We start from the raw sequence: 14,538 nt of genomic DNA, 5'->3' as shown, positions 1-14,538 counted from the left end.
AAAGAAAAAAATTATGACAATATTTTGTTTGTTAATTTTGACAATGTTATGTCATTGGACAATATTAATTTTGACAATATAATGCCATTGTTAATTTTGACACTTCTCATGTTTTTTTTTTTTTTGGTTTTACATTTCCATTTTGACAATATTATGCTAGTGAATATTCACATTATCATTTTCAATATTATGTCATTTTACTAAAAAACTTCTTTCTACCTTTTTTTTTTTTTTTTTAAATAATGAATTTACTTAAATTTTTATAAGGGATTCAATAAATACTAATTTAAATTAAATATTCTTGAAGAAATTTAAATCATGCTTAAATTGCCCATTTATAAGGGATTCAAACCTAAACTCTAATCCATGCTGATATTACATTGTTAGTCCCTGATATTTATCTACCAGTGCTTTAGTCCCTAAAGTATCAAGTGAATGTTATTGGTCTTTAAAGTATCAACTTTGACAATTTAATGTATTTGTTATTGTTTTAACTTTCTTTTTTGGTGTACCCATAGCATAAACAATTCAATCAAAATTAATATTTTTCTTCGGGTTGAGGAGTATTTTCAATTCTACCCACCATAGTCAGGTTGAAAAAAGATCTAACCCAACCTAGCCCACCTAGATCGGGTTGGAATTTTTTTTTAAAAATAAATAAATAAAAATTGATTGAGCATTCAAACAATACCAATACAAACAACACTGATACAAATAAGAGAAAATTTATAACCTAATAAGCTTGAGCCTACTACCAAACTAACATAAACTATTTTATTAGTGCTTCAAAGTTAGTAGGATATCATACAATTCTATCCTAACTCGGTTGATAAACAAAAGAATAAATAATAAAATTACATAATATTTTTTTAAAAAAAATATATTAAATATAGGTGGATCGGGTTAGGCAAATTTATTGACTTACCAACCTCCAAAAACTGACCCAAACTAATAGGTTAGGTTGAATTTGATGGTGTTACAAAAAATACCAACTCCTGAGCTTGTCCATATGGGTTGTCCAATGAAAGACCAACTAGGGCGAACCAAGCACATGTAGTGATCGTCTCAAGTGTCCCTGATGACCTTGTTCGTCTTTAGACGGATGAGGTCCCATGAGAAGCTTGTATGTCCTTAGAAACGTTTGGACGGACGAGCTCTACACGGAATTAGGAAAAAGTGAATGCAGGAGTAAAAGTCGTCCCTAATAGCCTCGTCCGTCCTTAATAAAGGATGGACGAGTTCATTGGGCTGAACGTGTTGGACTTTGGATGACTTTGATCTCCACTGAGTGTAAGGGATGAGTTGAACTGCTATGTGCCAAGTTCTCCATTAATCGGTACAAATAAGGTAACTTCCATGGCGGTTATGGAAGTTACCTCCGAATCCTCTGAACTCCTCGACAATATGAACGGTTATTAAACAAATAATCGTTTCACATACGCTATATAAGCATTCATTGATGAGAAAGTAAGGCATATTCAAACACTTTTCACAAAATACTTCATTTTTACTTGGAATCACAAATCCACTGACTTTATCATCGGAGAACTTTTGGCCGGTCCCCACCGGTCTCCTCTGACTTAGTGTTTGCTTTTTCAAGATCAATTCCTAAGATCATCAGCACCCAAGACTTTCAACCTACTGATCTCCAAGGAACCATCAGAATTAGTTTGGTTTTGGCAGATCGACGACTTGGTTGACACCCCTAGCCTTTTATAGTAGAATAAATAAAGGGTAAAGAGTTGAAAAAGAAATTTTAAAATTTGAGTTTCCTTTAATGCGCTTGTGAATTTATGTTCTCTTATCCTTCCTTATTTGTTTGGTTACAAATCTTCATCTTCTTTTTTCGTCTTTTAATTTCTTAATTGATCTTCCCATCTTTTTTTCATTAGTTTTTCTTTTTCATTAATGGTAGATAAAAAAATATTAATGTCACTAGTAGATTCAGATAATAACTAATAACAACTTATTACGTAGATTTTATTATGAAATTGTTATGAAAATATTGTGTAAATAGCACAAAAATCACAAAAACTTATATTTTATAATGCATAATTTTTTTTGACGAAATAAAGTGCATCTATTATGCATAATTTTAAACTACAAAAACTTAAAATTTAAAAAATTTATTGATGATATAACTATTAACAATAAAATGTGACAATATTTTCACAATATTTTTTGTTTTTAGTTGTGGTCAATCCTAATATAATATTTTATTATTTTATTTTCACGTATGAAAGACTTGACAACTCAACTATTGTGAAAATTTTGTTATAATATGTTGTATTGTAATACCATTTGTAATTTTTATTTTGTAAAATTCCATCCATGAAAGACACGTATCCCATCAAGTCACCTTTTACTCTAATTTATTTATTTTTACTTCTCCTTTTTTTTCTCAACCACACGTTTTGTTTCACCCTTACACTTACCCATCCTTTCGGCTTCTCCTTTTTCATCATTTAAAATTTTCTCCATATGAAACTCTTGGCTCCACTTCCTTGTCTTCTATTTTTTTTTTTTTTCACAGCTTTCTTTTCTAACTCAATTCGTCTCCTCCTTGATTTCCCCTCCATCAACCCAGTTCGTCTCCCTCAAAAAAAATTTATCTTCTCCCATATGTTCTTATGGGTTTTTCTTTTTTGGATGTACTGATGTTGGTTGTTTTTCTGTGAGATGGTTTTTTTTTTTTTTTGGGATGTATTGATGTTAAATGTTTCTTGTGAGATGGGTTTTTTTTTTTTTTTTTTTAATCTACTGATGCTGGTTGTTTCCTGAGGATTGTGATTTTAGTTTTATTTTTTTATTTTTTTTATGTTGGTTGTTTCCTGTGAGAGGATTGTGATTTCAGTTTTTTCTTTTCTGTAAAGATGTTTGGTTTTGTTTTCTGTGAAAGACGCATGAGTGCTTGACTAGGCCTGAGTTGGTGAGAGATGTGAAAAAGGGTATTTTGGTCTCTTTGTTCATTTTTTTTCTTTTCCTATAGAGCTGACCCACATTTGATAAAAAAACACATAAAAGCTGTGTAGAAGACTGCAAAAAAAGATGGATATTAACAGGCATCGTAAGCTGTCCGTTAACCCAACTTTTTTATTAATGTATGTCTTTAAAGAATTTATTTAGTTATTTAAAAAAAAAATAACGAAAAAAAGAGAGACTAAATTTTTTTGCCAAATTTTTAAATTTTTTATAAAAAGTTTTATAAAATTGATGATTAATACCTAAATTACAAAACCAGATGAATGGTCATTATATGAAAAAGTTGCTCGCTCCAGTTGACAAATCGGGAAAAAGTGGCGTAAAAATCTATATATGAGAAGCTCTGTGCCACTGACTACTCGACATGCATGTTAATTTGGTCGGAGACATAACTCAGTGTACGTAGAAAAAAAACACACAGCGACTCCCTCATTGGATAAAAGATGCTGACGGTGGAAAGAGACATAGCAGTTCGCCAAATACAACCACCATTAAATTTGACTTTCATTACCTAACATGTGAGTTGTATGCAACTGATTCCTCCTTTGATGATGAGACAACTCACTTGTGTGTCTCACATGCACTCGAAATGGAAATACTTTTTTCCCATATGGTTGTGGATCAAAGCCATGTGACATGCACATTATAGCATGAAATCAACTATGTAGCTTCTCCTTTTGGTGCCAATTAGTGGGAGTTTTCGATCCAAAGAAAAAGAAAATAGCAACTTGGAGCAGGAAATTTAAAATTGACACTAGTACAATAATGACTGACAATAAAACTAGTCTCTTAATACAACTCATTTCTACTCAAAAATCAATCACAATAGCTTACAGTCACAATATTGGACGAGACAATAGCTACATACATTGTATCATATGCTGTAAAGAATGAAAGATTAGCATCAACAAGGAGTGGGAAGCTACAAGAATTATGGATTTCATGTAGCCCTTAAGTTACTACTATATCTTAACTGGCTGCATACACCAATATGCAGCTAAAACCTGCAAAAACAATATTCAAATATGAAACCAAGAATTTAGATTCTGCAGAGGAAGCCGGCATTGACCCAGATGGCGACAATGCAGAATCGGGTCCAAGTAAATCCAACTCGTCCGGATTTGGAGGGCTTGGGCTTGAAGGAATGGTGGGTATGGATGATCCAGTTGAAGTAGGGACTTCACCACCAGGAGAAGGCAAAAGTGGAGCAATGTCAGGGGATATTTCTTGGAAAGGAGGAAGAGATGGAGGAGAGTTTGTCAAGAATGATGGTGTAGTTGAGATAGTGTTGGAGGCATCAGAATTAAGGTTCGGAGATAAAGAAAGCAAAGGTGAGACCATGAAAGCCATGATGATGTTGATGAGTGCTCCTAAATGAAACCAAAAGGAGGCCATTCTAATCATGAAGAAATCAATTTCACCCTTATTGGAGGTTGTTATATACTTAAAAAAAGTAATGAATATTTTCCTAAGGAAAAGCAGAGGAACTTTGGTGAATGTAACTATGTGGGCTATAATGGAAGTTATGATTTGGGGCCTTAAAAAGGTATGACTACTAAGTTCTAGGTAGGGCCAAGTGCCAAATGGTTAGTGGTTAAGGGATGAAGATGAGAAAAAACAGGTTGGCATGTATGGGAAAGAGACAATGATCATTAGACTTTTGTAGTGATTTGTTTGGTAGTATAGGATTTCCTTTTTGCCTTTTAGCCCGTGATGGTGGGCTCTCCCTGAATTAATAATCAATTGGAATCCTAACGCCTAATCCATCCATCTAGTTGATTATGAAAATGACAAAATCCACAACCAAAACCAAAGTAAGATAAAATGTCACATCATTCATTGCAGGTCATTGGAGATGCTGGAAAAGAGTATTTGGAACCAGTAAATTTACAAGTTTGCAATACACGCAAGCGCTATTCTAAGTTGTATTAGATTTTCCACGATTATTCGAAGTTAAAAATGAGCTGTAAACTTAAGAGTGTTCAGCTTGTATTCGTGTTTGATCACATATGTATTTAATTAATTCATTGGTAAGAAAATACAGACAAACTAAAAATATTAAAAAAATTATCAGAGAATTTTGTAATTCTGCATAGAAAAACAACCAATTGGAGGGTGAAAATTTTTATAAGGTAGATGAAAACTTTATGAACATCAAACTTTAATCAAGGTAGTAAGTACTACTGTTTTGAAATTATGAATAGAAAACCAACTAATTGGAGGGTGAAAATTTTGTATTAGGTAAATGAAGACTTTATGAACATCAAACTTTAATACTAGTACTGAAAATATTTGCAGTCACATGGGACCTTAAGACACTGCATACCCATGAGGGCCATGACCCAACCCATTTAAAGACAAAAAAAGTAACCTCTCCCCTAGCCCCAAATCACGGGATTTCACCAAATTGGTCATCATTTAGCAGCCTATAGATGCCAAAGGTTGTCTCTTCAAGTTCATAAAATGAAATTGAAAGATACAATATCTGCCAAACTGCCGATGCCAAAGCATGCGGTGGGTGCTGATAGAATGCATGAACTGTGACTTTTTACTACAGGGAAAAGAAAATACTATTGAATAACTGTTCTCAACAAAAAATAAAATAAATAACAGTACCAGTAACAGAGATGCTTCCATTGCCTTTATCCAATGGAACTGAGCATATTTAATTCCTATAAAAAAAAAAGTATATATATTTCATTTTATACCGACATCACCATAGCTTTGAAGTTTGAACAAAAGAAGAAAGGAAAGACTACAGTGATTTGATTGAATCAATATTAAGAGAATTCTAGAAAAAAAAATATTCAATTTAATAGGTCAAGAAAGATACAAAGTATACTTAAAATTATACAATTGAGCTATGAGCAAAAATGCATAACATTATACAGAAAAATTTTGACATCCTGAAGCATGTCTAACGTTTTCACAAATCAATGAATGTTCACTATACCTGCAAACAAGAAGCAATCAACAGATTGAGAAACCATAAATTTTATGAAACAAAACAATAGATTAATGAAACAAATATACTACCTTGAGAACATCAATGATCAAACGCACCGAGGTAGCCGCTGCAGTTCCAATGCCACATTCAAAGCAGCATTGGCTAAAGCAGGTACACCTGAACTTTTAAGTTCAGATACAATAGCTTCAACCCTTGAAATCTCATGTACAGAAATTGATAATATCATTGCTTGTGAGAGATATTGCCTACAAGAATAACCAAGAGCATGCAACACCCGCAGCACAAGCAAGCGAGAGGTGGCCCTGCTTGAAGACTCGAGAATTGCGCTAACCTTAGGGAGATTAGTCAGAAGACCAGTGGTGGCTTCCCTTGGAGCTGCCTTAAGCAACAATACCACACATTCAGAGGCTATATCTGCAACATTTGCTTCATGGGACTCGCTTAACTCCAGCAGTACACCTACATTGCTACCAAAGTCCATAATGTCTCTTATGCTTTGCTGCTGATCGACTGCACTGTTTGCCTCCGCAGAACCATCACTTAAGAGAGTTGGTTCTTTTGTGTAGATGAAGCCTTTTCTGCTGCTGATTGATCGTAGAAGGAAAGCCCTACACAGGCCAAGAGTTGGTTCAAGAAAATCCTCCATATCCTTTGCATAAACAAATTCCAAGAGGTTTCCAATCCTCCTGACTACTTTTAGTTGGGAGAGTAATTTGGATTCCATTTCAGGAGCAGATGCCAGAGCCAGACACAGCTTGACATTGTTTACATTTGCACTGGAGAGATCACCGAGCAAAAACTCAAAGCATTGCGAAACTATCTTCAGATGTAGAATGTTTGAAATTCTAATGTAGTTAAACTCAATGAACATCACAAGAAGCTTTTGTGCATACATTGGAATGGGATCTTCATCTTCAATCAAAGCAGGGTAGAGAGGGAGGAAATGTGTATTAGCTATGGACTTCAAATCTTCTGATCTTTGCTCATCATTAAATGGTTCGTCAAAAAAAATGACCATTACATCAAACAAAATTTTCAGGCACAAAAATCTGGCATCACCATCCTTGTTTCCCTTATACAGAACAGCTAAGCTGGGGAGAATTTCGCGAATGAAAATGAAAGGGTTTTCAAGAATTACAGGGGACTCTTCTGTCACAGATTCAAGAACTCGAAGAAGGGTTATTTGGAAGTCATCCCTGCCCTGGAAATCAAATAATAAAGGCAAATTGCATATTAGATCAACATCACATCATTATTTTTTGGTCAAGGTTAGAAGTTCACCATATAGCCAAGATAATTGTGTCAATCTCATCCTACAAATCATTTCCGATTGCCATGAGCCTTTTCATTTAGTTTTTAACTTATTTTGTTTATGTATAGCTTCTTAAAACCTCACATTTTCGAATATAAGTATACTTTAACCCATTTTCAGCAAAAGCCAAAGAAGCTGATGCCAAACGAATACTAGTTAAAGATATCTACCTAAGGAACCATTTCATGTTTTTTTAGTGATTAATTTAGCAAAAAGTGGTTCACTAAACATGGCAGACTTGTGCAGTCAGTTTACCAATCACATCCACCACTACTTCATCTTACCAAGACAGTATTCAAGCCCCTGGCAAGTTGCACATTTTCCAAGTTTTCAGACATTGACTGTTGAAAGAGCTAGCCAACTATACAGATTTTAGCATCAGTACTCCTTGAAACTTTAACAGAAATGCAACTCAACTCAGATGAGAAATGAGGCTATCTTGTCAAATGCAGAAACTATATATAATTAAAATTGGAAAATGGCTCAGCTGCAGCCACCTACCTGAAATGGGGTCTCAACAAGTTTGATTAAATTTGCCAACTGCTGCAGGACATGATGGCTGACTACCTTGCGCTTAAAAGATGAGCTCCCGAGTAGATGAAGAACAACAGGAAACATATGAATATTAGTCTTTGGAGCAGTTCGACTGCTGAGAGCAGAGATATGCCCATGGCGCCTTCCTGCCATTATTTGCTGAATATCTCCAGTTATGGTATCCAATAAACCTGGTATAGTGGATGCCACAACATTCACAAATGCATCTAAACACTGCTTCACAAAGTTGTCCTTCTCTTTTGCTAGCCTGTCCACAGCAGAAAGCAACCTAGCATTGCACAAAAAGTGTGGCAGCCATCTCCTACCATTCTTGCAAAGGAGAGCCACAAATACAAGTGCCTTTCCCTTCAAAACTTCACTACCCTGCTCAATGAGAGACAAAAGGCTCGGGACAAGGTTCTTATCCTCCGCCAAAGGTAGAAGATACCGACCAATGCTAGTGAACATATGGCTTCCAAGCATGGCCATGTTTAAAAGGTTCAAGCTAATTTGCTGCTCACGTGGACTGCCCTTGACAAGGGCAGATGCAATTTCCTTGAAGGAAAGTTTCTCTATAACTGATTGAATGCTAGAAGGATTGAAACGAACCAAGCGGACCAAACATGATCCTGCTGTGAGTCTCATGCTCTCCTGTTTCCCTGAAGCCCTATATATATAGCTCACATTACTAATCACATCCTGGCTGGTGAAACGAGCTCCCCAATGCCCTCCTTGACTGCAGATATTCTCAATTGTCCTCAACGCATAAAGTTGAGTCATATCATCCTCACCTTTTCGTAATATTGATGACACTAATGAAATCAATGAATTTGAAACCTGCCCCAAGGAATGTGAGTTATCTATAAAGAAAATGATGTAGAAGAACATGAAGATTGCACAAAGGACTCAACACCATCTCTATAAAGTAAAAGTTATCTTAGTATATCATTCATGAGACTTCAAGCAATAGGTAGATATGTTACGATTTTTTTTACTTAAAGAATTGAAGAGTCAAATTTAGATTAATTAAGTGCCAAACAATTTGGCACACACACAAAGGTTATGGCAATCAAATAGGAAGCTAACCTGCCAGCCAGATGTGGATTTATAGTCCTTTGATGGAGATTCAGGTGGATTATTATCTCTAGTTTGATCATTTTGAGTTGATATATAGAATAGCAGCTCACCTAAAGCAGCCATAGAAAACCTCCTCACTTTATCCTGCTTATCCCTAAGGCCATCAGAAAGTGAACCTAAAATCCCAGAATTTGCCAAATCATCTTCAATAAAAGTTGAATGCCTTATCAGCAAGCCAACCAGTGATGCAAGTTGAACACGTAAAGCAGAGACCTTGGATTGTCTGAGCATTTTAACAAGAATGAGCATTATTGGCCCATTAGTCAAGATATTAGCTGCATCAGCACTAGTGCTCAACATCTCAAGGTATCTGATCACATTCTGCTTCTCCCCAATGCTAGTGTTCCCACTAAAAATGGACGTAATCCTACCATTCAGGGCATCCAACTGCTCTTTAGGCATCTTCACAAAATCCGATGCTTGTAAGGCCTCAAAAGGAAGTGAAGGAATCACCTCCAATAGTTTATCAGCTTTTCTGCTAGGCATTACAGGTCTGACTGAGAGATCAGATGGATGCCAAAAAACCTGGGAAATGTTATTAGAAGATTTTGAAGAATCAGAGTCAGGGACCGATCCTGAACCATCTTTAATTCTCTGATTTTTAAGCTGAGGACTGACACTGGGAGGGGTAGCAGCCACTTCAATATGCTCTGAAGATGATTCCTGGTCCAGTGGTTTTGATTCATCTGAGGCAGGCATATTAACAGGAGTATCAAATTGATGTGTGTTATTTTCAACATCTTCTACCTTCCCCTGATGCTGATCTTGACTTGACATCTTGTCTTCGGGCGTACAAGTAATGCTATCAGATTCATCATGTGCCTCATCTTCAGTATTTTCATTAAAATCAAGTTCCATATCAGTATTCTCAATTTTGACTTCAGCATCATTTTCAGAGCCATTAGGCAAGGGCCTCCTGTAGTTTTCCTTCTCGTTCTCCCTCTGTAAGTTTGTCTTTGCTATTCTTGAAAGTCTTAAAAGATTCACACCTCTAGTGGCATTAGGACGGTTTTTCTGCTTCTCCTCAACTACTCTACCAGAAGCCTTGGTCTGAGTTCTGCGGCCACTTTGTGTACCCTTGATTGGTGTCTCATAGCCTCTTGGTCCTAAAACAGAATTCTCATCCTGTTTCGGAGCCCCTTGTACATCTTTTTCACGGTACTTAGGAGGGGTCTTGTTTTGGAGAGATTTATCGCCATTACGTTCTGAAAGACATGGTCTAGCATATTGTTCTATCATGTTAGTGAAAGCAGGCTGAGGAGGTAAAGGCACTGGAGTGAATCTAGTTCTCCAAAAAGCATGTCCACAAAGCTCAGGCCATTGAATTCTTTCTGCTGGATCTTTTACTAGCAAAGAATTGATTAGATTGACAAAAGGGCGGCTTGGATTACCCGGGAGAGGTGGAACTGGATCTGAGAGGATGGATTTTACTAGTTGAGTAAATTCTCCCCCCATGAAGGGAGGCCTCCCTGCATAACACTCATATAGTACACAACCAAGGGCCCAGAAATCAGATGCATAAGAATGGACACCCCCATCCTCAAACAGCTCAGGAGCCATGTAAAATGGTGTTCCACGTTTAGCTTGCGGCAACTAAACAAGTTCATAAGAATCAAACTACATCAGAAACTGTTTAATAATAGAAAAAAAATGGTAGATGGAGAACTTCAAAATAATTATCATCAAGTCAATTTAAACTTTGTATACAACACCAACTATTGCAATAGTTGGTAAAAACATACCGAGGAAGAAGGAGTTTTCGATATTTCACTTAATTTTCTAGCCAACCCAAAATCACATAGCTGCAAGGCATAATGATACAAGAATAATTATTCAAGTCGATATCATAACCACTGGCAGTAGCCTAACTATACAAGAAAAATAACATGTGAAAGCACCTTTGTACGTCCATTTTCGTCCAATAAGATGTTTGAGGGCTTCAAATCACAATAAATAATTCCCTTGGAATGCAAATACCTGACAATAGAGATGATTTTCTCAACATAGCTCAAGAATAATACATGTACTAACTCTACCCTAAATAATAAAAAGGAAAATCAATGCTAATTTGCATACTGCAAAGCTTTGAGAAGGTCACGTGCAATATCATGAATTGAATCTTCTGGTAGTTGACTATCCTGCATCTCAGTCACGAAAATGTTAGTAATGTGAATCATGCCATTATAAGCATGCTTCAGCTCAGATATTACATACCCATATTACATATCCTTGTTTCTATGTTAACTGTATAAACCCAGAATAAATGAAAATTTCAAATGATAGTATGACATGGTATTAAAAGTATTTTGCCACAGCATTGATTATGATATTTCCCCATGCTTTACAGCCAAAGTTTAATGATATATGATCTCTGAATTAGATTAACTCAAAGGGGATAGAGTCAAAGAAAGATGAAGAAACATTGAAGCCAGTGAAATGATGAAACAATTGCATCACTTTAAATTGGCAAGCTTCAAAAATGCTATAATGCATTGTGCAGGAACTATTATGAGTTTCTAAGAAGAATATGTTACACATCCACACTTTCCCCTTTCCAATGTTCTAGTGATTTATAAACCATAGAAAACACTAATCAGCTTCATTGAAGTCAATCTTATATATATATATATAGAGAGAGAGAGAGATAATAAATTGATAACCATTATTGCCTAATTGAAAAGGAGATAACATTACGAGGGTCATGACCCAAAAGGAGTTGATTGAACACTAGGACACAAAAATTGTCTTTGGTACACAAAAACCAGTGTAACAAGGACACTCATAATTTATCGGTTAAGCTCATTAGGCAACAACACCTACATCCACAGTCCACATCCATAGTTAAATCGCATTTTTGAAGATGTTGTATTCAATAACTCATATCTGCATTTGGTTGACGCCCAAGGGTGTGTCCTTGTACATACTTCCTATATAAGCAGTTGGATTACCCACAGCATTATTGATAAAATTAAAAGACCAGAAAACTTCCAAGTCCTTTCCTGCTCAGCCTTTCAAAAGAAATGCATTACCTGACGTAATAAGGTCATGAGATCTCCTCCGACACAGTACTCCAAAACTAACCACAAGTGAGCAGATGTTTCATACCTGATATACAAGTTTAAAGAACGATGGAGATTGTGGGCACATAATAATTCAAATATAAATTCCAAAAGGAAGAACAAAACTGAAATTTCAGAAGCAATCATCTAGTCAAGTGGCTAATTCTGTGTTTCTGTATTTGAACAAGCATTACCACGAGTAAAATTGGAGTACATTTGGGTGATCTAGAGAGTGGAGAACCCTAACCTGCACGCAATGCACCACAAAAGGACAAATCAATTCAAATAAACAAAAAATGCAAACCCATGTGTTCGGATTAAATTATTTTCATCAATTTATTTTGTTTATTGTGTGAAACTATCGCTCTTCCTTCAAAAACGCAATACTTTAAAAGGCTGTACATCGTCTTCTGATGTGAAAATAAACTCCAAACAAAGCCTTATACCATTATATGAACTCATTGTATTGCAAAAGTACTTCCTAAACAAAAACAAAAGGGCAACTCAATTAACATACTTGTTTGGCATCAAATTAAAAGTAATACTATATTCGATCCAAATAAATAATAATATAAATTCCAGAATTAGTAACTCAAAAATTGTGATCAGATAAAGAAAAAAATTCACTCCAACCAAACCAAGCATCAACATGTTTAAAATTAAAACAGTGCTTGCATTTTCAGGGATCAACAAAATTTACACAAATCGATTCCAAAAAAAATGGAAAATCGTTGGCTTACTTCTTGAAGAACCTTGCTCTTCTGCACCTTATCGACGCTCTTAATCGCGAAGTACTCGATGGTCTTCTTCTTTCTACCTTTGTACACAGTCTACAAAATCCAAAATTGGAAACAAACAAACACATTAATAAATAAATCAAACTAGGTTAAGTTACTGTAATTGGGAAAATTTGAAAATAGAAACTTCGGTTTGAGCAAGAATGGTACCGAGTATTTGCCTCTGCCAATGGCTTGGTAGATGTGGTAGTGGTTCATTGTGGCTGAGCTAGGGTTTCGATTTGAGTTTCAGAGAAAAAGAGAGAGAGAGAGTTAGGAAAATTTTGAGATTGGGAATTTGGGTTTCGATGTGATTATTAGTGTATAAAACACTGCTTTTTACTGTGAATAATATTGATTGATTGGTCAAATGTGAGAGATGGAGAATGGAGACAGTCAGATAGGGACTGTGTGAGAATGAGTGAGCGGGAACATAGAGAAATGAATTAAAAATTTAAAATCAATTTTGTAAAATTTGAGTTTAGTTTAGGGGATAAGGTAGGCCTTGTATCCAAACAGGAATGGATGGGAATCAAAATCAATACGTTGAAAATTTGAATTTGTGGGGAATGGGGGAGTGCGTTGTGGAAGCGGGTACACTGTACAGGTGAACTTGAGTGCCAATTAACGCTCGCCACGTCATTTTGTCATTTTGTAACGTGATGAGATAGAGTTGTATTCGTTTTTCTCATTAAACAAAATTGAGTTTATTTATGGATTATTTAATTAACTTATTTGTTTTCAAATTTAATAAATACTATTTTTTTTTTTGAGAATGTACTAAATTTTAATTGAAATTATATTATTTGAGTTAATTATATAAAATTATTTTTATTTTTCAATTTATAAAAATTAGATTCATCAATATTATATATTTTTGAAATTTGTACAAAGTAGTATTTGATTGAATGAGGAAACTCTCAAAATCTATTCTTTAATTGAGTAAATGTTATAACATAATCATTAATCATAATAATAGTTATTGGAATATGTATCTCAGTATATGTAAGGGTCCGTTTGGTAAAAAAAATTGAAAATTGTTTCGTGTTATTTAAATGCTCAAATATGTGAGGCCTAAAAGTTATGTTTATTTAAATTATAGCTCTCGCTTTAGGTGATTTAAAGCATATATTTAGAAAACTCCTTCAAATGTGTTTTCATAACTCAAGTAAAAATTTTGAGTGGCATTATTATAAATATTTTTAAAAATGTAGACCCCCACATTGTGTCACCAAAAGTAATTTTTTTCTTCAAAATTCATACTCATACTAAACACCCAATTGTGTTTTATTAATTTATTTGTTTCCTACCATAATAAAAACTAAATTATAGCATAAATTATATTATATGAATTAATTAAAAAAATGATTTTGTTGATCAAATTATTCAAAATAGATTCACCAATATTATATTGTTTTGAAGTTTGAGATTGTGTAACAAAGCACTCAAAATCTATTATTGAATTTGAGTTTATATTACGACATAAACATCAATCATAGTAGTTATCAACAAGGTTGGCTCAATGCATTTTGAAGCCTGACCCATGAAGAATTGAGTCCCACCATGGAAATCCTAAAAGGGGCTACCCAACCAAGGAATTTAGTGAAAGTGTTTTCTATATTATATATATTTGTTTTTCCATTTAACATTATTTTATTAATTATTTTGTTAGCTGGCATGTTTTCAAAACTAATTTGGAAACTAGCATCTTGAGTGCCTTAGACTCGAGTTTAGTGAAGAAACTTGAATCTAACATATTCGAGTTCTATT

The 14,538-nt window shown here is 34.8% G+C and overlaps 2 protein-coding genes across 2 annotated transcripts; both read right to left on the bottom strand.

The window, feature by feature from the left end:
- Positions 1 to 3,723: 3,723 nt before the first annotated feature.
- LOC115950888 (classical arabinogalactan protein 27) lies at positions 3,724 to 4,474 on the bottom strand. Its single transcript, XM_031068165.1, is given in 2 exon segments — positions 3,724 to 3,983; positions 3,985 to 4,474. Coding segments are annotated over 2 exon segments (441 nt in total). The 5' UTR covers positions 4,387 to 4,474; the 3' UTR covers positions 3,724 to 3,944.
- A 1,303-nt stretch (positions 4,475 to 5,777) lies between these two features.
- Positions 5,778 to 13,250, bottom strand: LOC115994832 (serine/threonine-protein kinase RUNKEL). The gene is made up of 11 exons (XM_031119111.1): positions 12,940 to 13,250; positions 12,733 to 12,822; positions 12,187 to 12,239; positions 11,963 to 12,038; positions 11,010 to 11,071; positions 10,832 to 10,910; positions 10,676 to 10,735; positions 8,883 to 10,526; positions 7,764 to 8,633; positions 6,019 to 7,151; positions 5,778 to 5,935 (listed from the first exon to the last, which is right to left on the bottom strand). The coding sequence occupies exons 1-10, from the start codon at positions 12,985 to 12,987 to the stop codon at positions 6,036 to 6,038; spliced, it is 4,098 nt and encodes a 1,365-aa protein (XP_030974971.1). The 5' UTR covers positions 12,988 to 13,250; the 3' UTR covers positions 5,778 to 5,935; positions 6,019 to 6,035.
- Positions 13,251 to 14,538: the final 1,288 nt, after the last annotated feature.

Source organism: Quercus lobata, chromosome 6 (assembly GCF_001633185.2).
Source record: "Quercus lobata isolate SW786 chromosome 6, ValleyOak3.0 Primary Assembly, whole genome shotgun sequence".
In the NCBI taxonomy this organism is placed as follows: domain Eukaryota; kingdom Viridiplantae; phylum Streptophyta; class Magnoliopsida; order Fagales; family Fagaceae; genus Quercus; species Quercus lobata.
Note: the sequence above shows the minus strand (reverse complement) of the source record. Positions and strands in the feature narration are given on the sequence as shown.

Excerpts from the sequence above, each read along its gene's own strand:
- LOC115994832 (XM_031119111.1), bottom strand. The coding sequence starts at position 12,987 with ATGAACCACTACCACATCTACCAAGCCATTGGCAGAGGCAAATACTCG. Across the intron at positions 11,072-11,962 it reads TCATGACCTTATTACGTCAG|GATAGTCAACTACCAGAAGA; the intron begins GTAATGCATTTC and ends ACTGAGATGCAG. Across the intron at positions 7,152-7,763 it reads TTGTTGAGACCCCATTTCAG|GGCAGGGATGACTTCCAAAT; the intron begins GTAGGTGGCTGC and ends TTTGATTTCCAG.